Source organism: Sorex fumeus, unplaced genomic scaffold (assembly GCF_029834395.1).
Source record: "Sorex fumeus unplaced genomic scaffold, SorFum_2.1 ptg000122l, whole genome shotgun sequence".
In the NCBI taxonomy this organism is placed as follows: Eukaryota; Metazoa; Chordata; class Mammalia; order Eulipotyphla; family Soricidae; genus Sorex; species Sorex fumeus.
The window spans coordinates 39070939-39098882 of record NW_026606179.1 but is presented as its reverse complement, the minus strand read 5'-3'; the positions used below and the strand labels follow the sequence as shown (position 1 = coordinate 39098882).

The following is a 27944-nucleotide window of genomic DNA, read 5'->3' as shown; positions in this document are numbered from 1 at the left end:
ATCAAGCCTGTAGAGGGGGGCGCTTGGAGAACGTGAAGCACCCCCCCCTCCAAGTTCAGAGAAGAGTGAGAGAGAGAGGCATGGATGCACAAACCCTGTGAGAATCCATGTGAGCAACCTGCAGAAGCAACTGAACAAGGACCATGTTCGCATGTCTACCATGACAAGGAGACTTTAAGTCTGGGGCGGTTCTGTGGACATGTTAGGAAACAGAGCTCCGATCTCTTATAGGGGTTTGTTTTGTGGCCACACTTGGCAGTGCTCAGGGACTACCCTTGTGCTCGGCGGTCACTCCCAGCAGTGCTCAGGGGAGAATGCAGTGCCAGGGCTTAAACCTCGGCCTCCTGGGTGCAAAGCATTGTGCCCACCCACTGAGCTATCTCTCTGGTCCCAAGAGATTTTCTCTTCAGCGACACACATGACAAATCTCTCTTAGTTGAAATGATAAGGTGCCTGGGAAATTATTCCAAATAACATGTGTGGGTGTGCATATGTGCTCATGGGGTCAAGAGGTCCTAGGTAGATATTACCTGGAGGGAACTAAGGTTGCTTCTATTTTTTTTAAGTTCACTTAAAAAAGTTCTCTCTCTCTCTTTCTTTCTTTCTTTCTTTCTTTCTTTCTTTCTTATTGAATCACCATGCGATACAGTTACAAAGCTTTCATGTTTGAAAGTCATACAATGATCGAACACCCATCCCTCTACCAGTGCACATTTTCCACCACCAAGATCCCTATTATACCCACCCCACTTCTCAACCCACCCCCTGCCTCTGCGGCAGACGGTTTTCCCCATACTCTCTCTCTACTTTTGGGCATTATGGTTTGCAATACAGACCCTGAGAGGCTATCATGTTTGGTCCTTTATCTACTTTCAGCACACATCTCCCATCCCAAACGATCCCTCCAACCATCATTGTCTTAGAGATCCCTTCTCTATCCCAGCTACCTTTCCCCCAGCTCCTGAGACAGGCTTCCAACTCTGGGGCAATATTCCTGGCCCTTGTGTCTACTGTCCTTGCATGTCAGTCTCATATTATGTTATTTTATATTCCACAAATGAGTGCAGTCATTCTATTATTTTTTATGTATGTTTGGAAGTTTCGAGAATAAAATTCTTTCTGTTAAAAAAAGTAATTTTACCGGCTGGAGCGATAGCACAGCGGTAGGGCGTTTGCCTTGCACGCAGCCAACATGGCCGACCCGAGTTCGATTCCTCCGCCCCTCTCAGAGAGCCCAGCAAGCTACCGAGAGTATCTCGCCTGCACGGCAGAGCCTGGCAAGCTTCCCGTGACGTATTCGATATGCCAAACACAGTAACGGTATTAAAGGAGTAGGACGGGGTTAAGGCACTTGCCTAACACGTGGCACCACAAGGCCCCTGAGCACCGCTGGGGTGTTGTGGGTAAGCCCAGACCTGCAGGGCCCGAGCTGCCAGTGTCCCTGGGCCCTCACATCCAATCACTGGCCTGGGGGTGGAGATTACCCAGTGGTGCGGCCTCCTGAGCTCTGGGGAGCCCCTCCCTGCATGGGGCTTTACAGGGGAGAAAACAGAACCTGGGACCCAGCCATGGGCCCACGGTCAGTTGAGTCCCTAGTGTGTGCCTTTGAGGTAGGACAAGGAGGTCTTCACCCCTCAGACCCACAAGCCCCCGTTAGACCGTACCTGTCTGTTCTCTATCAAAACCACTAACACAGTCACGAGAAGAATGAGAAGGAGCCACAGCACAGCGGGGAGGGGTTTTTCCTCGCACACAGCCGACCCCAGTCCCATTCCAGGCATCCCATAGGGCCCCCTGAGCCCCCGCCAGGAGTGACCCCTGAGTGCAGAGCCAGGAGTCGGCCCTGAGCACAGCTGGCTGTGACCCCCAAACAAAACCAACCCAACCCTCCAAGCCCTGGCTTCCCACACGTGAAGCATGTATGTGCCTCTGTACTGAGCTATTTCTCCGAAGGGACTGTGGTACTGTGATGACCACCACGGCAGCAGAAGGACAAGGGGCCGGGCCTGGCACAGACACTGCAGTGACAGAGCTGAGATCCGGCCCTTCTGTCCGAGACCACCAGCCCCCTGCTGTCCAGGGCAGCCCCTGCTGGTGGGTCAGCTGCTCTGGGTGGAGTGAGGGTCCCCAGGAGGGGCTTTTTGTAGTGGGCTCCCAGCCAGCACGGCAGGCCCGGGTGGGCAGCCGGGTTGGGGCTCCAGGGCCCCAAGGCACAGGGACGGGAAGGTGAGGCCCTTAGGCAGGAGCGGGGAAGTATCTGAGCTGGGACACCAGAACCTTCGACTCAAGGTCCAGGGATTCCCCCATGGGGCAGTGGGGTTGGGGGCTGCGGAGTGGGCCAGGAAGAGATAACAGTTGCCCCTTCTGGGGTGCTGGACAGGCGTGCAGGCAGCCCCTCCTTCCTACCTGACCTCCAGCGGCCCTGGGCACGGCTCCAGAGCTTCACACAGAAGGCGTAGGTTGGAGGGCTCCAGGCGGCACTCCTCGAGGCTGCGGGCAGGCGGGTGGTCAGAAAGGCCCCCTCAAAGCCCCCCCCCCGCCAGCCCCTCCAGTACACCAGCTGAGTCCCACCCTCCCCGCAGCCTCCAGCCCCTCCCTGCAAGTCGCTGCGCTCACCCGCCCACTCCACTCTGCCCCCATCATCCTCCCTGCAGGGCAGGCTGACTCCCCCTCCTCTGTGGAAAGCGCCCCTGACACCCAGTGCCCCATAGGCCGATGGGGATGGATCTGCCCTGCCTTGCACTGGCCCTCGCCTGCCCCCACAACACAGCACACTCGTTCCTGGGGCCTCTGCACGCGGAAAGGACCCTCCCACCCATCCCCCAGGACCCTCCCACCCATCCCCCAGGACCCTCCCATCCCCCAGGACACCCTGCTAGGGCCAAAATCCTCAAGGGGACCTACAGGGTGCCAGGGTCCCAGAGCACAGCTGGGCTCTCTCTCGGGGCTCCTGCCCCCTCTCCTGGTTCTCTTCCCTCTCCCCAGCACCCCGACCCCTTCCCTCTCCCCAGCTTCCCGGTGTGTAGGTTCCTGACCCCCACCCTAGTCTTCCAGGTGTGCCTCCCACCCCCCACCCCAGGGGATGCCCCAAGCAGCCAGGGCTGAGACAGTACCAGAAGCTCCTGGGGACACCAGAACTGAGCCTTGCGCCCTGGGTGCCGATTGGGAGCGCTGACCAAGATCGAGCAGCCTCGGCGGGGCTCCTGGGGGAAGAGGAGGCCGTTTGCTCTAACCTCAGCGTGTGCTTTGGAGGATCCGCCCGTGAACTCGAACTCGGGGCTGGATGGGGCCCTAGAGGCTGAACCTCCAAGTCCCAGGCCAGCAGGGGGCGGGGAGGAGTGAGAAGCTTGTGGGGACCCTGGCCGGGGGAGCAGGACGTGGCCCCTCCACCATCTCTGTCCCCCGTAACTCATGGGCCCTTGATTCTTTTGGGTTCCAGCACCCAGAATGTGCCCCGGCATGGAGACTGAGCCAGAAGCAGGCCCAGCCATTCCCAGGTCTCCGCTGACCCTCGACACGTGGACGGGGAACTGACTCTTCCCTGTGGGGGTCACCAGGCCACCCTCTGAGATTTCCACCTCCATCCCCATGCCCAGGCCACCAGGACACCCCTAGGGGCCACTGAGAACTAACTGCTGTTCACAGTTGCCAGTTGAGAGCTTTCCAGAAGGTCAGTGACTCCTGGCTCTGCCACCGTGGCACTAGGAAGGTGAAGGGCGGCACCTGAGGAGCCTCCTGGCACCCCTGGGGTCCAGTGCCCCCCTCAGGACCCCTGCTCTCCTCTCACCCCACCAGCGGTGGGATCAGCTCCTGGGCAGGTAACCTGCGGGCTACAGGGGTCATTACAGACCCGGGGGAGGGGGCAGAGGGCTCTGCAGGAAAACAGGACCCGTGCCCCCCAGCAGCCCCTGCCCCCCAGGACCCTCTGTCCTCACCTGTCTCTTCTGTCCCCTCTCAGGATGACGCGTTGGCTCTCGAGGCTGCGGGCAGAGAGAAGGCGGCAATGAGAGAGCAGAGCACTCGCCTCTTGGCACACCCAACCCCGGCATCGGCCTCAGCAACACGGCAGTGAGTGGATGAAGCAGAAGATGAATGAATGATCATGGCAGAACTAAAAAATCACAGCAGAGAATGATCACAGCAAAACTGGCCAACACGATGTGGAATTCATGCCCAATTCAATCAGCCTAATCAATGGCTGAATAAATAGCAATACTCCTACATTAAAAAAAAAAAAAACGGCCAACATGGTGGTGAATGAATGAAGCATAACCAGCCAGCATGCAGTGAATGAATGAAGCTGAACCAGCAAACACGGAGGTGAATGAATGAAGCTGAACCAGCAAACTCGGTAGTGAATGAATGAAGCTGAACCAGTCAGCATGGCGGTGAATGAATAAAACAGAATCAACTAGCATGGTGGTGAATGAATGAAGCTGAACCAGCAAACACAGCAGTGAATGAATGAAGCTGAACCAGCCAGCACAAGTATGAGTGAATGAAGCAGAACCAAGCAGCATGGTGGTGAATCAATGAAGCTGAACCAGCCAGCATGGCAGTGAATGATGCCACAGAACCAGTTATCAGGGCACTGACAAAGCTTGCTCCAGATGCCATCTCTGACTTGTGCAATTAACCTGGGGGGTCAGGAAGAATTCTCTCCCCCACCCCACCCCCCGGTCTACACGGAATGGCAGGGAGAAGTGACTCAGGGACCTGTTTATAGCAGGTTCGGGGGCCTGGATCTGAAGCTGGTCAGTGTGCTAGAACCCAGCCATCCTCGAAGCTGCTGGGCAGGGCAGGTTGGACGGCTACACTTGGCTGGCCCAGGATGGCGTGTCCACGCCCAGCTGAGCAGCTGGTGCTGTTCCTTCTCCACTTAATCTGTCCCAGAGCCCCCCGCCCCCCCACCATTCACACCAATCAGGACCAGGTCGGGTGGGGCCCTGAGAACTTCCTGGCTCCCAGAGGATCCAAATTCTCTTTAAGTCCCTGAGGATATGGGTGCAGAGAGCTAGCTCAAAGGGCTGGAGCTCATGAAAGGCACGCAGAAACCCCAGGTCCATCCAGGCTTCCTGGACCCCCACGTGCTTCCAGGAACAACTGCTGAGCAACGGGCCAGGAGCCAGTCCTGAGCTTATGGGGTATGACCCCAAACCCAAACCCATACTAAGTGTTCCAGGCCAATGGAGAGAATTAAGGAGTGTTGACATGGTCCAGAGTGAATCTGGAGAAATGTGAGTATCCCTGGGTACATCTATTCATTTATTCATTTAATTTTTCTGGAGGGGGCCACACCCAGAGGTGCTCAGGAATTACTCCTGGCTCTGTGCTCAGGGATCACTCTTGGCAGGTTCGGGGGCCATCTAGGATGTCAGGGAAGGAATCTGGGCCGGCTGCATGCTGGTAAACACCGTCTCGCCTGTGCTCTCGCTCCCACCCCTCCGTTGATGTTTTGTTTGTTCGTTAGTTAGTTCCTTGTCTCTGCAGACACCCCTTCCTTTCCCACTGAGCCCCGACATTTCAGGCCCCCAGTTCTTCCTCACAGTGAAGGTGGCAGATGAGGGACCCTGGTGGGCTAATGACCTGTGGTACCAGGGAGAGGGGCACACTCACCCGATGTCTAAGAGGAGAGGCCACTGCAGAGTGGAGAAGCACTTGGTCAACTTGAGCACGGCTTCCAGTGACATGTTGTTCTCGCTGAGACTGGCAGGACACAGGGGTGATGCTGGGGCGCCACCAGGACTTTGGGCCACTCCCTCTGTGGTCACCCCTGACGCCACACGCTGGGAGCCCCCAGATGGGCAGGGAGTACCAGCTCTGACTCTTCATTGTACAGATGGGTAAACTGAGTTCAGGAGAGGCAAGGTCTCGCCTGAATCATGACACATGATGGGGCCAGGATGGAGACGAGAGCTCCCTCTGTCTGTGATGAGTCTGGGGAGCACTGTGCTTTGGGGAAAGGCAGAGCCATGCCTCAGTTTCCCAGCCTGACAAAGGTGGGGTGTCCAGTGCCAAGTGAAAATGTGAAGCCTCTTATTCAAAAAGCGGGAATGAGAGCTGGAGTGCAGTGGGTAGAGCTCCCACCTTGCATGCATTTGACCTGGGTTCGATCCGGGGTTGACCCCTGAGCACAGGAACAGGAGTGAGCTCTGAGTACAGAGCCAGGAGTAAGCCCCTGAGTACAGAGCCAGGAGTAAGCCCTGAGCACAGAGGCAGGAGTGAGTCCTGAGCACCAAGCCAGGAGTGAGCTCTGAGCACTGCTGGGTATTGTCCACTCCTCAAAAAAAAAAAAAAAGTGGGAACGAAGCTGTGTCCTTCTTTTGTGCTGTCCGTCTGTTCCGGGTGGGTTATTTTCCCCCTTTTAGGTATTTTGGCTACACCTGGCAGGGCTGAGTGCTTCCTCCTGGCTCTGGACTCAGGGGTCACTCCTGGAGGAGCTTAGGGGCTGAGATGTGGTACTGGGGATGGAGCTGCGGTCGGTCACATGCGTCGGTGAGGGCTAACCTGGCAATATCTGCTCTTTGGTAGGGTAGGTTTGTCTGCAAGCACAAACCCCAGAGCCTCACCCAGCGTGAGGCAAGCACGCTGCCTTGACCCACACCCAGCCCACATCCCGTTTGCTATTGCTGGCCATCCCAGTGCAGGACCCGACTGGTGAGGGCCGACCTTCCTCGGGGTCAGGGCCAGCTCCCACCTGCAGACAGCTGCCTCGGACCACAGGCTCACTGAAACCACAGTGACCTCTCTGCAGCCCCACACCCTTGGACCCAACCAAGCCAAGTTGAGCATCCCTCGACCCCACACACACAGAACCCGAAGGCTGTGGTACTGAGCTGACGTGGGGGTGTTACAAAGATTATCTGCAGACTGGGGCTGGAGCAATAGCACAGTGGGGAGGGTGTTTGCCTTGCATGTGGTCAACCCGGGTTCCATTCCCGGCAATGCATATGGTCCCCTGAGCACTGCCAGGAGTAAGTTCTGAGTGCATGAGCCAGGAGCAACTCCTGTACATTGCTGGGTATGACCCAAAAAGAAAAAAAAATTATCCGCAGACCTTCAGTGGCTCAGAGCAGGCTCCTCGCCTCGTCAGCCAGGACTCAGCCCGAGTTTTGCTCTTTGTCAGCCCTGCTCAGGCCTTCCCCCCGGGCAGACGGTGAGGACTAGCCAGCAGTCCCCTTCCCGGCACCCCAGGAGACCAAGGGCCTCAGCCAGGAAACCAGTCCCTGGCCCCACTCCAGTCGGAATGAGCAGAAACTAGGGGCTCATGCAGCACGCTCAGGAATTGGCTCCTTGCTGATCCCCGCAGATTCTGACCCCGAAGGAGCTCGGGAGCAGAGGGGCCAAGTGGGCGCCCAGGGTACTGGGAGCTGTTTGGGGCCCAGGAACTTTGGTGCTGCAGGCTGAGTCTGGCACTCCTGGCCCTCTTCCAAGGGCCCCTCCCAGTACTGATCGTCCTCTGTTTCTTGGCCAGGTCCTGGGGCCCCGGGCTGCCCTGGGCCCTCCCAGGGTCCCATCTGGTGCAAACCTTCCTGCCCAGCCAATAGACCCTCCCCACGCCCCAAGGCCATCGAGCCCCCACATGGCACGAAACACCCAATACTCCCCACCAGGGTCTGACCCGCCCCAGTGACCACCCCCAAGGGCTGCACAGACACACGAACCAGACCGGCAGGAGTGTGGGCCCTACACCCAGCTAGTGGGACCCCACCCCAGGGCCAGGCTCTGGGCCACAAGAAGCCGGAACCGCCGCTGCCCAGGACAGCCTGGAGGCAGCAGGAGGTCACGCGCTGCCCCTCCTCCTCCTTGCATCGGGCACCGGGATTCACCACACACTGTCATGGCAGCTCAGGGTCCCCGCACCACAGCCACCGCCACTGACACAACCCTCCACCCAGGCCTCCCCACGCTGGCCTTTCTGATCCAGTCTATACCACAGCCCCAAGGGAGAGACGAACAGAGCTTAGACATGTGCGCACACACACACACACACACAACACACACTCACACACACACATACAACACACACTCACACATACAACACAGACTCATGCATTCAACACACACATATACTCACACACATACACACTCCCACACATACACATACATGCATATACACATCCACACACATGCACACACGCACACACACACGCAAACACACTCACACATATAACACATACTCACACACATATACACTCACACATACACATACATGCATATACACATGCACACATTCACACATAGACCCACAATACACACTCATACACACATCCATACTCACACACATGCATACATGCACACACTCACACATACACACTCACACACAACACATACATGCATACAACATACACACATACATAGTCATATACACACTCACACACATGCATACACACGCACACAAACTCACACATACAACACACACAACACACAAATATACTCACACACACAATACACATGCACACACGCACGATGCACGTGCACACACACATACACTCACACATGCACATATACATGCATACACACATTCATCCACATTCACACATGCATGCACACTCACCCACATTCACACACATACATGCATACACACAAGCATACACACATATATACATATACACATGCACACACATACACACAAACACACATACACATAAGCACACTCACACCCACTCTCATACATTTATACACACATATGCACACACTCACACACTCATACATCCCCACACATACACTCACACACACATAAACACATTCACACACACATACACTACGCACCCATTCTCTCATACTCTCACATACTCAGATGCACATTCATACCCTCACACACAGTCACACACAAACATACTCCCTCTCCCCCCCCACGCACATGCTCAAACACACTCAAACACACAAACCCCCTCAAGCCCACGAGGCCATGTCGGGGTGTGGCCCTGTGATACTCACTCCAGAGAGCTCAGGGGGCCCAGGCCCGGGAGCAGCTGGACCAGCTGGACGGCACCTTCATCCCCCAGAGCGTTGCTGGAGAAGCTGGGGGGAGGGGAGCAGGTGAGCAGCAGGTGGGGTGGGGTGGGGTGGGCAGAGACCCTCCATCCCATCCCCACCCCACTGCCTCTCACTCCGTCACTTCCGCACACAACCCGGGACTGCCTGGCCAAGGCCTGCTGCCCACCAGGGCCCGGGGTGCCAAGTGTGGGGGACCCCAGCATTTGTGGGAACAGTGACAGCCTCCATGAGGGGGTCGACGGGGCTGCCCATCTGGCGAGGAAACAGCTGCAGAGTCGAGCCCCTGGACCCCCGACTCAAACCTCCTGACTCCCCCTCCCCGAGCCCCACCCCTGGGCGTCCAGGGACCCCGGCACTCACTCCAGGTGACCCCAGCTGCAGCCTCTTCCCAGAGCCTTGCACAGCTGTCCTAGGTGTTTAGCCTGCAGGCCACAGTGTGCCAACCTGGGGGGGGGGGGTGGGCAGAGGTCAGTGCCTGCTCGGGAGCCAGGGGCCGGCACTCCCCAGACAGGTGGAGCGAGGCTCTCGGAGGGGGCAGGTCAGCCCACATGGCATAAGACCTCACCCTTGGGCAGAGCCAGAGCCAGAGACCCGGAAGGAGACCCAGATGGACAGTCAGACTCCGAGCACCAGCGCCAGAGTGGGGAGAGACAGAGGCCGGGCTCTCCCCAGTGTGGGACAGCCTGACCAAGTGTGAGGACTCGGGGGAAAAAAAAATCACTTTGGTTTCATGGTTTTTAAAAAGCCCAGGGAATGTTTTGTGGAGCATGGTAACAGGCGCCAGAGCAGAGAGATCTGCCCCTACAGTGCAGATAAGACCTGTCCCCGCATGGGGACCCAGAAGGGAGTGTCTGGTAGCACTTTACAAGCACCAGGTATCCATCTGGTCTTAAGTCTCACCCAATCCCGCCAAGAATTGTCACCTACGCTTAGCGCGTCATTTCTAACTGCAGCATCTAGCCCTAGCTGGGATTGGGCCAGGGCAAAGCAGAATTGGAAAGGTGACAGATCAGGAATGCCAAACTCTATGTGATTGGACCATCCTCTTAAGCCAAGATCCCCCTATAAAATATGTGTGAATTTGGCAATAGAATGAGCGGCCATCAGCTATCTCCCGGAATGGTTTCTCCACGCACCTGTCATCCTTCACCCCGCATTTTCCCGGATCTAGTGCGCAGTGTGTCTGGGCACATTGGGAGAAAACTATCCCCCAATAATGTTTGGTTTGGATATTCCATACACCTGGGGTCACGTAAGACTCCCTCGAGTGGAAAGGGGTCACGAGCGGGGAGGGGCTAGGCAGCCCAGCCTGAGATCCTGGCAGACGTGAGGTTGCGGGTTCCACGCCCACGGAAACTGCATGCACCAGATGCCATCCTGGAATCTCTGCTCTCTGCCACCCCTGGAATTGCAGTGACCTCCAGCCCAAAGGGTGTGTGACCCCGGCAAGATGCCATAGCCAAGGTATTGCAAACACCACCACAAAAAATGCAACCCTCCGTGAGCATCTGTGGCCAAGGGTGAGAGTCCCGTAGCCACAACCACAAAGGGAAGGAGGGAAAATACAAACAGAAAATGGCCAGTGAGAGGCCGGGGCAAGAGAACCAAGGGGAGATCATTTATCTTGCACGTGGCCAACCTGTGTTCGAGCCCCATAGGTACCCCATAGGCTTCCCCAAGCTCCGCCAGGAGTGATTCCTGAGTGCAGAGTCAGGAGTAACCCTAAACTAAAAACAACCTTAATAACCCCCTCCACCTTGCTCCCCGCCCAAGAAAAAAAGAGAAAAAAAAAAACTAACAAACCACAAAAATGCCAAAAGACACATAAGACGATGAAGAAGAGACAGGCAGGAGGAGGAGACAGCTGCAGTTAAGCAAAGGACGGCGTGGGCCCTGAAGGAGCCAAGTGACCACACCAGGACATAAGGGGCGCCCTCTCCCTCTCCCCCGCCCCATCTCAGCTGCTGGGGGCTGGGCTGGGTGTCAGAGGTGGGAAGCCAAACCCCAGCTCCCAGACACTTGGGCTGTGGCCCTTACAGCGTGAGCTGGGAGCCCGGCCTGTGGGGGCCACGGTACCTGATTTTGGGGGCGCGGGGAGGCAGCTCAGATGGCATCTGCGGGCTCTGGAGAGAAGCAGCCCTGGAAGGAGACACCCCAAAGTGGGACCGAGCCAGCACCCCCTCTGCTCTGGTCCGCCCTCAGCCCACCTGTCCTCTCGACTCCCAGCTAGGGACCGTCAGGCCTCTGTCCCACCAGGCACCTCTGCCTCCCGGCTGTGTGACGGGAATCAGTCTCTCAGCCCCTCATTGTGAGAATGCCCCAGCCACCTTAGTCGGGCGGCTACTAAATGTCCAGTGAACCTGGACAGCAGGGCAGCACCCAAGTCCTCCTCCTCCACCTCTTCAGGGCCACCAGAGTTGTTTAGCCTAGTTCAGGTTGAGCTGTGAATGGCTCAGACGTTGCAGTAGGGGGGAGGGCAAACCAGCTGAGCCTGTGTGTGTGCTGGGCTGGGGCAATCCAGTAAGGCCCTCTGGAGGAGGCAAGCACCCTCCAAAATGTCATGGTGGTTAGGACTGGGGCAATAAAATAGCGGGCAAGGTGTGTGCCTTGCATGTAGCCAAACCATATTCAAACCCTGGCATCCTATATGGTCTCCTGAAAACCGTCAGGAGGAACCCCTAAGCTTCAGTGGGTGGATGAACCCAAAAATCAAGAAAAAATAAAACCAGTCTTTGTGGCCAAAGGAGCCAGCCCGCCTCAGAGCCAGACCCCGGCAGCCTCGGGGCTGGTGCTGAAGTGCCTGGTTCTCCACCGGCCTGCCCCACCGTGCTCCCTGGGGAATCAGGAGGGGTGCCCTCTCCCCTTGCGCCCTTGACTTTAGGGTGCATCTCCGTGAACCTGCTGCTTCCTGCACCTTTGTGCACAGGCCACACGCCATGACCATCCGGCTCTGCAAGACCTCAGGGAGGGGGCCTACCGCTTCTGGGGGTCCTCCTGCTCTTCCTGCTCTGGTGAGAAGGTGAAGATGGCGGTGCCGTGCATCAGGCTGCAGAGAGAAGAGGTGGGATGAGGGGAGGGCTGGTGGCCCATGAGAGGGACGGTCGCCTCTCCCTTTCCTCGTTCTAGCCCACACCTACCACACACAGCGGGGCTCCAGGGCCACTGGGCCTCAGCCAGCAGGGCCCCACATGGGGGTCCAGCTCAGGACACCTTTGACACCTACCCCAGCTTGCCTTGCTTTTCATTTTATTGTTTTGGCTTTTTTTTTTTCGTTTTGGGTCACACATGGTGATGCACAGGGGTTACTCCTGGCTCTGCACTCAGGGATTACACCTGGCAGTGCTTGGGGGGTGGCATATGGGATGCTGGGAATTGAACCTGGGTCGGCCACATGCAAGGCAAATGCCCTACTCACTGTGCTATCGCTACAGCCCACTGCCTTGCTTTTCCTGCCCTGGCTGTAACCTCCTCTGAACTCCAACTGTCTTTCAATGGCGAGGGTCTACACGCCATTAGCCTTCTGGTTGGGAACCCTTGAGAGAAATGCCAGCTGGGTGTGACTGCAGGATGAAACCTCTCCCCTCCCACTGTAGGACAGTGGGCCTGGGGGCTGGGAGTTCCCACTCACACTCTGTGGTGACCTCTGAGCCAAGACTTGGCTGGCCCAAGAGTCCCTTTCAAGGGCTTCCTCCATGGCCTTTGCCAACAAAGTTTTCTCCATTTCTCATCGCCCAAATTTGACTCCTGCTTAATGCAGAACTTAAGAGACCCAGTGAAGTCCTAAGAAAATGCACAACCAGCCACATCTCTCTCACACAGCTGAGAGGATGGCGGGTTATGTTCTGCAGTGGGTCCTTCGTCCTTCAAATCTTTCATTTTAAATATAGATACTTTTCTTTTTCTTTCTTTCTTTTTTTTTTTTTTTTGCTTTTTGGGTGACAGCCAGTGATGCTCAGGGGTTACTCCTGGCTCTGTACTTAGCAATTACTCCTGGTGGTGCTTGGGGGACCACAGGGGATGCTGGGGATCGAATCCGGGTCAGCTGCGTGCAAGGCAAATGCCCTACCACTGTATTACCACTCCAGCCCAATATAGCTAATTCTCTTTTCTTCTTCCCCAAAACTTTCACGGGATCGATGGAGCAGGGGTGACAATATGCTGTGAATTATGGGCTGGAGCGATAGCACAGCGGGTAGGGTGTTTGCCTTGCATGTGGCCGACCCAGCCGACCTAGGTTCAATTCCTCTGCCTCTCTCAGAGAGCCCGGTAAGATACCAAGAGTATCTGACCACATGGCAAAGCCTGGCAAGCTACCCGTGGCATATTCGATATGCCAAACACAGCAACAATGAGTCTCACAATGGAGATGTTATTGGGCCCGCTCGAGAAAATCAATAAACAACGGGAGGGCAGTGCTATTGGTGGGAATTATTGATTGTTCACAATACCATCTCCTTACCCTTGAGTAAGTCTTACAAATGAAACATCAAGGCCGGAGAGGGGGCTCAAGGCACACGTCCAGCATGCAGGAAGCCCAGGTTTGATCAATGGCACCGTGTGCCCCCCTGAGCACTGCTGGTGTCCCTGAGCATGGCCAGCAGTGGCAAACTAAAGAACAGCATGTGTTCATCTCTCCACCCTCAAGCTCTTTGTCTTTATTTATTTATTTCGGTTCGGAGGCCACACTCAGCAGCGCTCAGGGCTCACTCCCAGTTCTTTGCTCATGGGTCACTCCTGAGGGTTCAGGGAATCCTGAGGGGTATGGGGGGATTGAATCTGGGTCAGCCCGTGTGCAAGGCAAATACCCCACCTGCTGTCCTAGGGCTCCGTCCCTGATGTCATTAATCTTTATGGTTCCATCGAGTTCTCTCTCTGGAGGTATCAGTTTATTTAATCAAAGTCCAGCTGCGCATGTTACTCAAGTTACGCCCAGTGTTCCCGCAGGGAACCAGCCCAGTGATTTCCTCAGCGCCCGCTCTGAAAAGTGAGCAGAGTCTCCCTTCGAACCCCTTGGGCCCCTGTTTCAGATCTACCGTGACCTGCAGTCCCCCTCTGCTCCTTCTGGGGTGGGCCTGTTCCCTTCTCTCCCTGGACGCTGTCTAAATGGTGAGCACCTCCTCAATGGAGAGCACCCTGTGGTGGCCGTCATTGGCTTCCGGTCTCTGCACCACCTTAGACAAACATGCTTGGACCTGATTCTCAGGGTGGGTGCCCAGAAGCAGCCCTGAGCCCGTGTGAAGGAAAGTGGGTCACGTGTCACATGGTTTCTCAGGACAAACCAACAGGGGAGGACAGAGGGACATTGCTCAGGGCAGGCCCTGCACATGCTCCCACGGGCAGCTGAGGAGCCAGTGTTGTCCACTACAGGCTTGTCAGTGGTCACTACTGGCGGGGGGGCGGGGGGTCAGGGTGGGGTGTGGCCTCCACATGGGTCCAGGCGAGGGCCGCAGACTGTGGGTGACTTCACCTACCGCAAGCGCACCAGGGAACGGAGTGGGGGGAGTTCCCAAGTCTTGGGGCCGGAGAGGATCCCAAGGGCTCTCAGGAGAATGACAGGAGAGGCCAGGCAGGGGCAGTGATGGACAGTTGTGGACAGGGCTTTCTCACCTGATGTGCAGCTCCACCAGCGTCCGACGCCTGCTGGCCGCCCGCAGCACGCAGTATAGACCCGACTGGGAGAGCGCATTATTGCTGAGACTGCAGGGAGGCAGGTGGAGTGGGGGGCTGGAGGCCCTGCCCAGGAAGCTCAGCCCCCTCCTGCCTCCCCTTCCTCTTGGGTTGCCTGTGGGTCTCCAAGAAGCCTGGCCCACAGGAGGAGCTGAGAGCCACGGCCCCCAGCCCTCTCGGAGAACAGGGGTCTCTGGGCCCAGCGGTAAAAGCCCTCCCGCTGCTGAGGCCTCTCTGAGCCTGGCTCTCCTGGTCACGGTCACAGTGTCCATCCGGCCCGGAGACACAGGGCCACTCCGTGACATTCCTGGCACAGCCAGGATTGAAATCAAAGCCCAGGGCCCAGGGCCCTGGAGGTAGCTCCGTGGTAGGGGATGTGACCAGGGACCAGGCATCCTCGGGAATAGAAGAGAGGAAGTAACACACGCCAACGCCACACACCACAGGCACTGAGTCCCAGCAACCCTTGACCGGCAGTCCCCCCGCCCCCAACCCTCCACTACTTCATACCACACGGCAGTGTGTCCAACAGCCGTTCCCCTTCCTGTCCACCCCAGCACCCTACACCCCTCCCCTCAAGCCCAACACGCACCCCCACCCAAACCCATTCTTCATCCAGACACCTAATATCCCAGTGTTGCACCCAGGCAATACCCTCCGCCCCAAACACACATACACACACACTCCAGGGTTGCTGGAGGGACAAACTGGAACATGGGCAAGAGACATTCCCTACAACAGCAAGGACAGGCAGAGCATGGGAGAGGCCTGGGGGAACACCCCAATTTACTGCATCAGGGAAGATGAGGCAAGGGGGTTGTCGAAGCAGAGGCACTATTCCATTTGGGGTGGGGGTACTCACTCCAGTTTCCTGATGATGCCCAGCCGGGCTGCAGCCTCCACCATCAATCGGCAGCCTTCATCGTCCAGGTGGTTCCCTGAAAGGCTGAGACAGGGTTGCCCAATGGTTAGTGCTGCAAGAGGAGGCACCCCCTCAAGCCTCACCCAGTTCCCTTCCCCCCCCCCCCCGCCACACCCCGACTTAGGTCCAATCATGAGTCTACGCGTTGAAGCTTCACACTAACAGATGCTGGAAGACGGGTCACATGCCTGGTACCGACCTTGGTGCTTCTGCAGTGCCTGCATATTTGACCCTCACGCCCCTCAAAGAGGTGCCATTAGACCCCTCTGTCGTGCTGATGAGCACAGAGCAGTTTAGGGTACTGTGCTCCCAGGGGGACATGGGGTTTGAAGCCCCTGACTTCAGGACCCCACCCTCGATCATTTCTTTATATCACAACCTGAAAAATGGTTTCTGGTGACAAACTCATGATTTTAAGGACCTGTGTCTCAGTCTGGGGGTCAGGAAAGTCCCTCTGATGTTTGCTCTAGTTAACAGGAAAACTAGGAGTTCAGTAGCAAGAGAGATGGGAAGGAGGGTCCTAGCACAGAGGAAGGAGAAGCAGCGGAGAGAATTTCTGGTGGGATGGAAATGTCCTGATCTGAGATACAAGCTTCTTTGACTCCCAAGCAGTGCTCGGGAGGCTCCAAGTGGAGGGAGGGGCAGTGGGGAGTCAACTGTGATTCTTGATGGCTCCATGCAAGGGCCCAAGGGTGAGGTGATGCTCGGGACCAGCAGAGCTGGGATGATCTGGGCCGCCCTGATGGGATGAGGATCTCCGGGGTGGTACCCAGTGATGCTCAGGAAGACGAGGAGGTGCCAGGGATCAAACCTGGGTCAAGTACATGCCAGCTCACCCCTAACTTCTGGAATGTACCCCAGCCCCAGAACTGTCATCCTGTGGTTATTACCAGCCTCTGATAAGAACTCAGAGGAACTAGTTTCTGATGGGTTATGGGTCCATGCCCTTGGTTTCACCTTTTTCTTTCACTAAGGTCAAAATACAGAATAAGTCACCTGTCTGTGTGATATATGAGCAAGCTTGCCACCCCAGCACTGGATCATACAATACTAGCCCAACCCTTCCATGAAGATTTTGCACCTCAGCCGTGGAGAAGAAAAGAACTAAGTCAGAGACTAAGTCGAAAGGCTGCATGGGTGGTTTATGGGACCCTTAATCGCAGACAGCCGGCCTTGTAAGCCAAAAGTGGGGTCCCTGTCATCACTCTATCTCCCCTACTTCTCCCAGAGAAGATTACTTTGAGATAGACCCATTCTAGAGTATTTTGGCTCCAGTAGTCACACAGTAGTTCCCTTTTGACATGCACACGTTTAGCTTGGTTAGAGCAACACCGTAGGCACGATCACGATCATGACCATCCCGTTGTTTGTCGATTGCCTCGAGCAGGCCCCAGTAACGTCTTCTTTGTCCTAGCCCTGAGATTCTAAAAAGTGCCACAGTCAAGGCTCTTTCAGGGTTAGGAGAATGAGACCCATCATTGTTACTAGTATTTGGCATATTGGGTACGCCACGGGGAGTTTGCCAGACTCTGCCGTGTGGGCAGGTTACATTCGGTAGCCTGCCAGTGTGTCCAAAGGATGAGGTAATAAGATGTCATGCGGCCGCAAATGCGCCTGTGCGCTTCCAGGAGCTGGTTTTTATAGTCTCTGAGTCTTGGCCATTGATGGGATTACATGGTGCCAGGGGGCCAGTTGGTGGGTGTGACCCCTGCCTACTGGAATATAGAGGATCTGGGTGGAGGATGCTCAGCCCCGATCCGAGCAGGCTTGGAGATCTCAGCCCCGGGACCTGCATGCCTTTGTTCCTCTGCCGGTACCTTCATGCATGTGGAGAGTGGTTTCAGCATGGTGGTGGCTGGTTCTGGAGGTCTTTGGCTGCCGGAGCCCTGGTCGGGGTGGGGAGGAAAACTCAACCCGTTCCCCTCCAAGGGGCCCTGGCGAGGAGAGCCAGGCGCGGGGGCAGGAGACTCTGCCAACACCGTAGGCAAATGTCTGCAAATGTTAACCCTTGGTTTCCTGAGGAAGGTTGGTTTAAGACAGTAAATACGGAAGTCTCTGGAAAGTCGGGGCTCTCAGGCCACGAGGCTGCTAGCCCTCTGACCCCTTGCTTTTCTCTCTTATTTCTCTCTTGTCTTCTTCTTCTTCTTCTCTCTCTTTTTTTTTGGCTTTTTTTTTTGGGTCACACCCGGCGATGCACAGGGGTTACTCCTGGCTCTGCACTCAGGAATCACTCCTGGCAGTGCTCAGGGGACCCTATGGGATGCTGAGAATTGAACCTGGGTCAGCTGCATGCAAGGCAAACACCCTACTTGCTGTGTTATTGCTCTAGCCCCTTGTCTTCTTCTTTTCTAAAACTAAAATGAATTGCTGTCAGATACAGTTACAGACTCACAAACTTTCATGGTTTTTTTTTTTCAGTCATACAATGATCGAGTACGCATCCCTCCACCACTGCCCATTCTCTGACACTAATGTTCCCAGGATCCCTCTCACCACCCCTACCCTCTCTTGTCTTCTTAATCCTCACGCACCTCTGCCTCAGTCTGTTCACCTGGGGCTGGTCTCTGGCACTTAGCTAGCGCACCCTGTAAAAATCCTTGCCCCAAACCTAAAAGATGTAATTCTTCCATAGGAAATCCCACACCTGTGGCTTGGGTGTGTAACGTTGTTTCCTATAATACACTGTCTCATCCTTGATTTGTCTCTCATGATGAAGACAAGAATCTGGAGTCTGAATGGAGAATGCTCACTTCCGTCTCCTTTAAGACAAGAGAGTAAAATCTCTCCCTGAATTAAGTTCCATGGCCCCAAGTCATAGGTTCCGGTGGAAAGAACAAGCTCCCAGGTTATGCAGACCAAGCTGAGTCGCCTTTGTAGGATTGTCAGGGCAGTTGATCACAGGGAGCAAGAACTCTCTTAAGTCCTCTGGTCTTCCAGAGACCAGAATTACAGCAACACTACTGAGAACAGCACATTCAAAGGCCCTGTGGTACAGCACATCTGAGCGCTGAAAGGGAGCTAGAAGGTCTGCATTGAAGACCCATTAGAGGGCAGGACTAGGTGGGGTTTGGGGGTGGAGTTGTCCAGGGGTCTGGATCACATAGAACTTTGGGATCTAGGAAGGAATAAAATGCAGTTCAATCTCTGCCACACAGAGGGGATCCAGTGAAGGAAGCTGAGGGTCATGAAGATGAGAGTAATTAGGACTAAGGAGGTGGATGGAAAAGGATGGAGAAAAGAGACTCTTTTTGTTGTTTATGTTCATTTTTGGGCCATACCCAGTGATGCTTAGGCTATGAACTCAGGAATCCCTCTTGGTGGGCTCAGGAGACCATATGAAATGCCGGGAATTGAATTTGGATAGGCTGCATGCAAGACAAGAGCCCTCCCTGCTGTATTATCTCTCTCATCTCCTGAGAATCGTTTTTACTATTTTTTTAAATCTTTTTTGGGGTCACAGTTGGTGATACTCAGGGATCATTCCTGGCTGATGCACTCAGGAATTACTCCTGGTGCTGCTGGGGGACCATATGGGATGCTGGGGATTGGACCCAGGTCAGCTGTTTGCAAGGCTGTGTGTCATCGCTCCAGCCCCTCTTGAGAATCATTTTTAAAGCTGCACAGAGGCAGGCGAACCTAGAATGGGCTGGTTATGGAGGAGGAAATGGGGCCAAGGTGTCTGCTGTGTCACCTGGGGTGACAGGACCCTTGTTGCAAATGAGAAGACAGAAGAGGGGCAGGCTTGATGGAAGTGAGATGAAGTACGTGGGTTTGGTTTTAAAAAAAAAGGAAATACATTTTCATCCTGTCTTGGTTTTCCCAAGGGGACATGTCAAAGTTCATGTTTTATTCAGCAAAGCAAAGGGACTCTTGGCTCAAGAGACTTCCTAGCAAGTCAACTTGTGCCTTCATGCCCCTTTGATTTTCCGGGGACAGGCCCAGCAGGCCCCCATCTAAGGCATCTCATGCTCACACATCCACAACCCCCTGGCCCTATTCTGCAAGGCTCTGTCTGGTCCCTGAGAATCATGGACATTTCTCGGGCTACAAAGGGAGGGCCACCTCACTCTGGAAGACTGTGGGCCCAAGGGCTGTTACTTGGAACCCAAACTTGAAAGAGGAACCCTCTGTTTCCCCAGGCCAGCTGCTGCGAACAGCTTCTTTTAAGCTGTCTCCAGCCTACATTTTAAACACTCGGTTTCCTATAAATCCCCCACAAAACAAGCCATATTTCACTCAGTCCTATACTAAGTTCCTCCCTTGCTAGGGCGTTTCTATTTCAGCTCCTTTTTAATAAACATCTTAATTTTCTTTTCTACTTTACTTTTCTTTTCTGGGTCACATCCAGTGATGATGCTCAGGGATTACTCCTGGATATGCACTCAGAAATTACTCCTGGTGGTGCTTGGGGGACCATATGGGATGCTGGGGATCGACCCCGGGTCAGCCACATGCAAAACAAATGCACTTCCCACTGTAATATCACTCCGACCCTAAATGTCTCTGTTTTCTAACTTTTAGTCTGAACATCTGTATTACTCAATATTTTTTTTTTCTTTTTGGGTCACACCCGGCGATGCTCAGGGGTTACTCCTGGCTTTGCACTTAGGAATTCTGGCGGTGCTCAGGGGATTATATGGGATTCTGGGAATTGAACCCAGGTTGGCCGTGTGCAAGGCAAACGCCCTACCCGCTGTGCTATCGCTCCAGCCCCAACATTTTCATGCTTGAACCTGGGAACCGTGGACAAACACAGAGACCCTTCTTCACTGCTCCTGCATCAGACCCAGGGAGGGGCATACACTTTGCAAATTCTGGTGATGGGATGGCCAGGAGGAGGCCGGGAGTCAGTTGGAACTTCAACCCTAGACTCTTCCTTCTTGGGTGGCCTTGAGCAAATTTACCTTCCTGTAGCTCTTTTCCTCCTCGGAGCTTACCTGATAGGGGCATGAGGGTTCAGTCAGGACACATGTTCAAGCATCCAGAAATGTGCTGGAGAGCAGAAGCTCTTGACATGTTCTGATACCAAAGTTCTGGCTGAGGAAGCATGCCCATCCCCCACACGTCCATTCCAAGGGGATTCCCCCTCCCCAGCCCCCATTTCCTGCCCCAGCCCTTTCCTTAATACTCACTCCACTTCTTCCAGTTGGAGGCCCTCCTGGAGATGGGCTAGGAGAATCTCCACATTGTGGACCCTGAGCTGACACTTCTGGAGCCTGGGGAGAGAGTGGCGGGACAGAGTTCAAGTCAAGAAGCGACACCAGGTCTTCCTGAGCCCTGCAAGTTGTCCCCAGACACAGGAGCTGACCCAGGCAGGAAGCCAACAGGCCTGAGTCTCACTCTGGCCTCATTAGGCACTCCACCCGCCTGAGACTCAGCCTCCTCCTATCCAATGGGCATACCAATGTCTACTTCATAGAACTTACAAAGGAATGTGTTTTGTTTTGTTTGGGAGCCACACCTGGCAGTACTCAGGGCTTAGTCCTGGCTCTGTGCTCAGGGACCACTCACTCTGGTGGGGCTCAGGGGACCATATGCAGTGTCAGGGTTAAACTCAAGTCAGTCATGTGCAAGGCAAGTGCCCTACCTGGTGGATTCTTGTGCCAACCTCGAGGACTTTCAAAGGAATATATTTTTTTCTTTTTGGGTCATACCCAGCAATGCACAGGGGTTACTCCTGGCTCATGCACTCAGGAATTACTCCTGGTGGTGCTCGGGGGACCATATAGGACGCTGGGGATCGAACCCAGGTGAGCTGTGTGCAAGGCAAACGCCCTACATGCTGTGCTATCACTCTGGCCCCTTTCAAAGGAATATTAGTGAATATTAATGAATATAAGCTACTGGACCCATGTAGAACAGAGCCCTTTGGATTGTAGCTATTATTATTGCAATGACAGGTGCTCCTAGTTCATGGCCTCCCCTTGTCCATCTCTGCTCTTCCTTTCTCCTCTCACCACTGCCATTGCTGCCCGGGGAAGGGGCTCTCCCTCCATGCCTCCTCCCTCTCCTTAAGTCAACAGAGTCCTACCTGAGACTCAAGCTTCGGTCCTGGGTCTCCTTCTTCTGGATGGCAGTTCCCTGTCGGTCTGAGGCTCTGGCAAGAACAAATCAAACACTGGTCTGGACTCCAGTGTCTGATGAATCAAACTTCTTTGCTTGTCTTCTAGGGGCTGCAAACCCTATAGCACCAACCCACAGTAAGTGAGTCACAAAGATGATGGCTTGAAGGTGCCCTGGGCGCTACCCAGCAAAGCAGCAGGAACAAAGGTTAAAAGGATTTTGATTCAAACTTGGGCTCTGCTACAATGGTGAGGTGGTAGCAAATCAAATCAGTCCACCCTTCAGTCTCCAAGTTCTCTTTCCTTTTTTCTTTTCTTTTCTTTCTTTCTTTCTTTTTTTTTTTTTTGCAGCAATGGGGTGCAATGCCACAGTCAGCTGTTTAGGGCTTACTCCTGGCTCTGTGCTTAGAGATTACTCTTGGCACTACTCGAGGACCATACAGGGTGCCAGAGATAGAACCTGGGTTGGAGATGTGCAAGCAAATACCCCTGTACCTACCTCCATAGCCCCTCCAATTTCTTTTCTCTAAAATGGGAAGACAATTTCCAGTACACAGAGTGATTGAAGGATTGAGTGATGTAGTGTAGGGTCAAATGCCCAGCACTGGCACAAAAGTGGCAATTCTTATGCTTAGGGAACTAAAAGAAGCAATGGAAAGCAACGCCAATAGAAGACAAGAGGATTTGAAGGCAGAAATGAGGAAAATGCAATCGGAAATGTCAGACCTGAAAAATCTCGTAGGCGAATTGAAAAACTCAGTGGAAGGCCTCAGCAGCAGAGTAAGAGCTGCTGAGAACAGAATCAGTGAGCTCGAAGATAAAGTTCAGAGACTCTCCAGAAAAGAGCAGAAAATGGAAAAGAGACTCACAATTCAGGAACAGATGGCAAGAGAAGATCGTGATGAAGCCAAGAGGGGTAACATAAGAATTATTGGAGTACCAGAGGTACAGGAAGAAAAGCTTGATGAAGAAGAAACTGTCAAAGACATCATTGCTACAACGTTTCCAGAGCTGAAGAAAACTTGTGACCACATTCAGGAGGCCCGAAGGGTACCAGCTAGAAGAAATCCGAATAAAAATACCCCAAGACACATTCTGATCAAAATGACCAAAACCTTAGACAGAGACAAAATTCTGAAAGCAGCAAGATCGAAGAAAGAAATCTCTTACAAAGGAGCATCCTTAAAATTCACAGCTGATTTTTCTGATGAAACTCTCATGGCCCGAAAACAGTGGTGGGACATAGTGAAAAAACTCAATGAAATAAATGCCTCCCCAAAAATACTTTACCCAGCGAGACTCTCATTCATAATAGAAGGAACAACACACAGTTTCACAGACAAACAACAGCTCAGGAACTTCATAGACTCAAAACCATGGTTACAAGAACAACTAAATGGACTACTTTAAGGCAAGAAAGGTCCCTCAAATACACCAAATTTCAACAGAACAATGGGACAAAATCCCATAACAATAATCTCTCTCAATGTCAATGGGCTAAACGCACCAATTAAAAGACATAGAGTGGCAGGATGGATTAGAAAATTGAACCCAACATTCTGCTGCCTGCAAGAAACACATCTCAATAGTCAAAGCAAACACAGACTCAGAGTCAAAGGCTGTAAAACAATCCTACAGGCAAACAGCTCCCATAAAAAAGCTGGGGTAGCCATCCTTATATCAGACCACATCGATTTCAGAGTGAAGAAGGTCATAAGAGACAGTGAAGGCCATTTCTTATTGATCAAAGGATCTGTACAACAGGAAGAACTTACAATAATAAATGTATATGCACCTAATGAGAGACCAGCAAAGTACTTAAAACAACTACTCATAGATTTGGAAAAAGACATCAATAGCAACACAATACTAGTGGGAGACTTCAACACCGCTTTGTCACTTCTTGATAGATCAACCACACTCAAGCTTAGCAAGGACATACTTCATCTGAGGGAAACAATGGAAGAAAGGGACTTAGTAGATATATACAGGACACTTCATCCACAAAAAGCTGAATACACATTCTTCTCAAGCGTACATGGAACATTCTCCAAGATAGACCACATGCTGAGCCACAAAACATGCCTCCATAAAATTAAGAAGATAGAGATTGTATCAACAATCTTCTCAGACCATAATGCGCTGAAATTAGAAGTAAATCACACACAAAAACAGAAAACTAAATCAAACACCTGGAAATTAAACAGTGAGCTATTGAACAACGAGTGGATTAGACAGGAAGTCAAAGAGGAAATCAAAAGATTCCTAGAAACGAATGAAAATGAGAACACGAGTTACCAAAACTTATGGGACACAGCAAAGGCTGTGTTAAGAGGAAAGTTTATAGCTCTACAAGCATTCCTCAGGAAGGAGGAGCGAGCACACATAAGTAACCTAACCTCACAGCTTAAGAGCTTGGAGAAGGACCAAAAAAAGGAGCACAACCCGAACAGGAGAAAGGAAATAATAAAACTCAGAGCAGAGATTAACGAGATGGAAACCCAAAAAACAATCCGAAAGATCAATGAAACCAAGAGCTGTTTCTTCGAGAAAATTAACAAGATCGATAAGCCTCTAGTAAAACTCACAAAGAAAGGGAGAGAGAAAACCCTAATAAACCGAATCAGAAATGAAAAGGGGGTCATTACAACAGAAACTACAGAAATTCAAAGGATCCTCAGGGAGTACTTTGAGAAGCTTTATGCCACGGAACATCAAAACCTCGAGGAAATGGATAAATTCCTAGACTCCTACAGACTGCCAAGGCTGAACCAAGAAGACCTGGAATACCTGAATAGACCTATCACCATCAAGGAAATTGAAATGGTAATAAAAAGTCTCCCCAAGCACAAAAGTCCTGGTGCGGATGGATTCACTAGTGAATTCTTCCAAATCTTTAAAGAGGACTTACTCCCAATCCTCTTTAAGCTTTTCCACGAAATTGAAATATCAAAAACACTTCCAAACAGTTTCTATGAAGCAAATATCACACTGATACCAAAAGCAGACAGAGATACCACAAAGAAAGAGAATTACAGACCGATATCCCTGATGAACACAGATGCAAAGATCCTCAACAAACTACTAGCAAATAGAATCCAACTACTCATCAAAAAGATCATACACCATGACCAAGTAGGATTCATCCCAGGTATGCAAGGATGGTTTAACATTTGGAAATCAATCAACATAATTCATCATATCAACAAAAGAAAAGATAAAAAGCATATGATTATATCAATAGATGCAGAGAAAGCATTTGACAAGATCCAGCACCCCTTTATGATGAAAACCCTAGCCAAAATGGGTATAGAGGGGACCTTCCTCAACATAATTAAAGCCATCTACCACAAGCCTACAGCAAGCATCATCCTCAATGGGGAAAAACTGAGAGCCTTCCCTCTAAGATCAGGGACGAGACAAGGATGCCCACTATCTCCACTGCTGTTCAATATAGTACTGGAAGTACTTGCAATAGCGATTAGGCAAGAAAAAGATATTAAGGGCATTCAGGTAGGAAAGGAAGAAATCAAACTCTCACTATTCGCAGATGATATGATACTATACTTAGAGAACCCAATAACCTCCACCAAAAAACTCCTAGAAACAATAGACTCATATAGTAAAGTTGCAGGCTATAAAATCAATACCCAAAAGTCCATGGCTTTCCTATACGCAAACAGTGAGAGAGAAGAAAGCAACATGAAAAAACAATCCCGTTCACAATTGTGCCCCAGAAAATCAAGTACCTAGGAATCAGCTTAACTAAGGAAGTAAAGGACCTGTACAAAGAAAACTACAAAACGCTACTTCAGGAAATAAAAGAGGACATGAGGAAATGGAAAGATATCCCCTGCTCATGGGTCGGTAGACTTCACATTGTCAAAATGGCAATACTACGGAAAGCATTGTATAAATTCAATGCAATCCCTATAAAGATACCCATGACATTCTTCAAAGAAATGGAGTAAGCACTCCTGAAATTTATATGGAACAATAAGCCCCCACGAATAGCTAAAGCAATTCTTGGGAAAAAGAAAATGGGAGGAATTAACCTCCCGAACTTCAAACTGTACTACAAAGCAGTAATAATTAAAACAGCATGGTACTGGAACAAAGGCAGAACTGCAGACCAATGGAACAGTGTTGAATACACTGACATCTCCCCTCAATCATATGATCATCTAATCTTTGATAAAGGTGCAAGTAATGTGAAATGGAGTAAGGAAAGCCTCTTTAACAAATTGTGCTGGCATCACTGGATGGCTACATGCAAAAAAATGGGCTCAGAACTCTGCCTAACACCATGTACAAAAGTAAGATCAAAATGGATTAAAGACCTCAACATCAGACCAGAAACCATAAGGTACATTGAAGACAAAGTTGGCAAAACCCTCCATGACATTGAAGCTAATGGTATCTTCAAAGATGCCATGCCACTGGCCGAGCAAGTGAAAACAGAGATAGATAAATGGGACTATCTTAAACTAAGAAGCTTCTGCACCTCCAAAGAAACAGTGACCAAAATACAAAGACAGCCTACAGAATGGGAAAGGATATTTGCCAAATACACATCTGACAAGGGGTTGATATCCAGGATATACAAAATACTGGTTAAACTCCACAAGAAGAAAACATCCAACCCCATCCAAAAATGGGGCAATGAAATGAACAGAAACTTTCTCAAAGAAGAAATCTGAATGGCAAAAAAGCACATGAGAAAATGCTCTACATCATTAATCATCAGGGAGATGCAGATCAAAACCACAATGAGATACCATCTCACACCTCAGAGACTGGCCCACATTCAAAAGAACAAAAGCAACCAGTGCTGGCGCGGATGTGGCGAGAAAGGGACACTCCTTCACTGTTGGTGGGAATGTCGACTGGTTCAGCCCTTCTGGAAAACAGTATGGACGATTCTCAAAAAATTAGAAATTGAGCTCCCATTTGACCCAGCAATACCCCTTCTGGAACTATATCCCAGAGAGGCAAAAATGTATAGTCGAAGTGACATCTGCACTTGTTTGTTCATTGCAGCACTCTTTACAATAGCCAGAAACTGGAAGAAACCTGAATGCCCACGAACAGATGACTGGTTAAAGAAACTTTGGTACATCTACACAATGGAGTACTATGTAGCTGTTAGAAAAGATGAAGTCATGAAATTTACATACAAGTGGTACAATATGGAAAGTATCATGCTAAGCGAAATGAGTCAGAAAGAGAGGGATAGACATAGAAAGATTGCATTCATCTGGGGGATATAAAGTAACAAAATATGAGATTAATACCCAAGAATAGCTGAGATCAGCACCAGGAGGATTACTCCATAACTTAGAGGCCAGCCGGGTATCCTAGAGGAAAGGGCAGTTCAGATAGAGAAGGGAGCACCAAATAAAGGATGTTTGGAGTATCCTCCCAGGAGGGGAGATGCATGTCGAAAGTAGACTATGGACTGAACATGTTTGCCACTCAATGCCTCTTTTGCAGACCACAACATCCAAAAGGAGAGAGAGAACACAGGGGATTGCCCTGCCACAGAGACAGGGGGGATGGGGGGATGGGGGTGGGAGGGATATTATCCATGGTGGTGGAAAATGGGCACTGGTGGAGGGATGGGTATCTGATCATTGTATAATTGAAACCAAAGCACAAAAAATTGTAAATCTACAACTGTAAAATAAAATAAAATAAAATAAAGGGGAAAAAATGTATAGTCGAAGTGACATCTGCACTTGTTTTTTCATTGCAGCACTCTTTACAATAGCCAGAAACTGGAAGAAACCTGAATGCCCAAGAACAGATGACTGGTTAAAGAAACTTTGGTACATCTACACAATGGAGTACTATGTAGCTGTTAGAAAGGATGAGGTCATGAAATTTACATACAAGTGGTACAACATGGAAAGTATCATGCTAAGCGAAATGAGTCAGAAGAGAGGGATAGACATAGAAAGATTGCATTCATCTGGGGGATATAAAGTAACAAAATATGAGATTAATACCCAAGAATAGCTGAGATCAGCACCAGGAGGATTACTCCATAGCTTAGTGGCCAGCTGGGCATTCTAGAGGAAAGGGCAGATCAGATAGAGAAGGGAGCACCAAATAAAGGGTGTTTGGAGGAACCTCCCAGGAGGGGAGATGCATGTCGAAAGTAGACTATGGACTGAACATGTTTGCCACTCAATGCCTCTTTTGCAGACCACAACACCCAAAAGGAGAACGAGAACACAGGGGATTGCCCTGCCACAGAGGCAGGGGGGGATGGGGGGATGGGGGTGGGGGGA

At 51.9% G+C, this 27944-nt stretch overlaps 1 protein-coding gene across 1 annotated transcript in view; it reads right to left on the bottom strand.

Annotated features, from left to right (window-relative positions):
* The window catches only part of NLRC5 (NLR family CARD domain containing 5), a 58936-nt gene that overhangs the window by 19236 nt on the left and 11756 nt on the right, over positions 1 to 27944 (bottom strand). The window contains exons 10-21 of the mRNA XM_056136109.1: positions 21621 to 21686; positions 20722 to 20805; positions 15530 to 15613; positions 14608 to 14697; positions 11978 to 12046; positions 11077 to 11139; positions 9361 to 9444; positions 8941 to 9024; positions 5617 to 5706; positions 3936 to 3980; positions 3114 to 3203; positions 2407 to 2490 (exon numbers count right to left, since the gene is read on the bottom strand). Coding sequence (XP_055992084.1) covers positions 2407 to 2490; positions 3114 to 3203; positions 3936 to 3980; positions 5617 to 5706; positions 8941 to 9024; positions 9361 to 9444; positions 11077 to 11139; positions 11978 to 12046; positions 14608 to 14697; positions 15530 to 15613; positions 20722 to 20805; positions 21621 to 21686 — 933 coding nt within the window. The remainder of the gene's footprint in view (positions 1 to 2406; positions 2491 to 3113; positions 3204 to 3935; positions 3981 to 5616; positions 5707 to 8940; positions 9025 to 9360; positions 9445 to 11076; positions 11140 to 11977; positions 12047 to 14607; positions 14698 to 15529; positions 15614 to 20721; positions 20806 to 21620; positions 21687 to 27944) is intronic.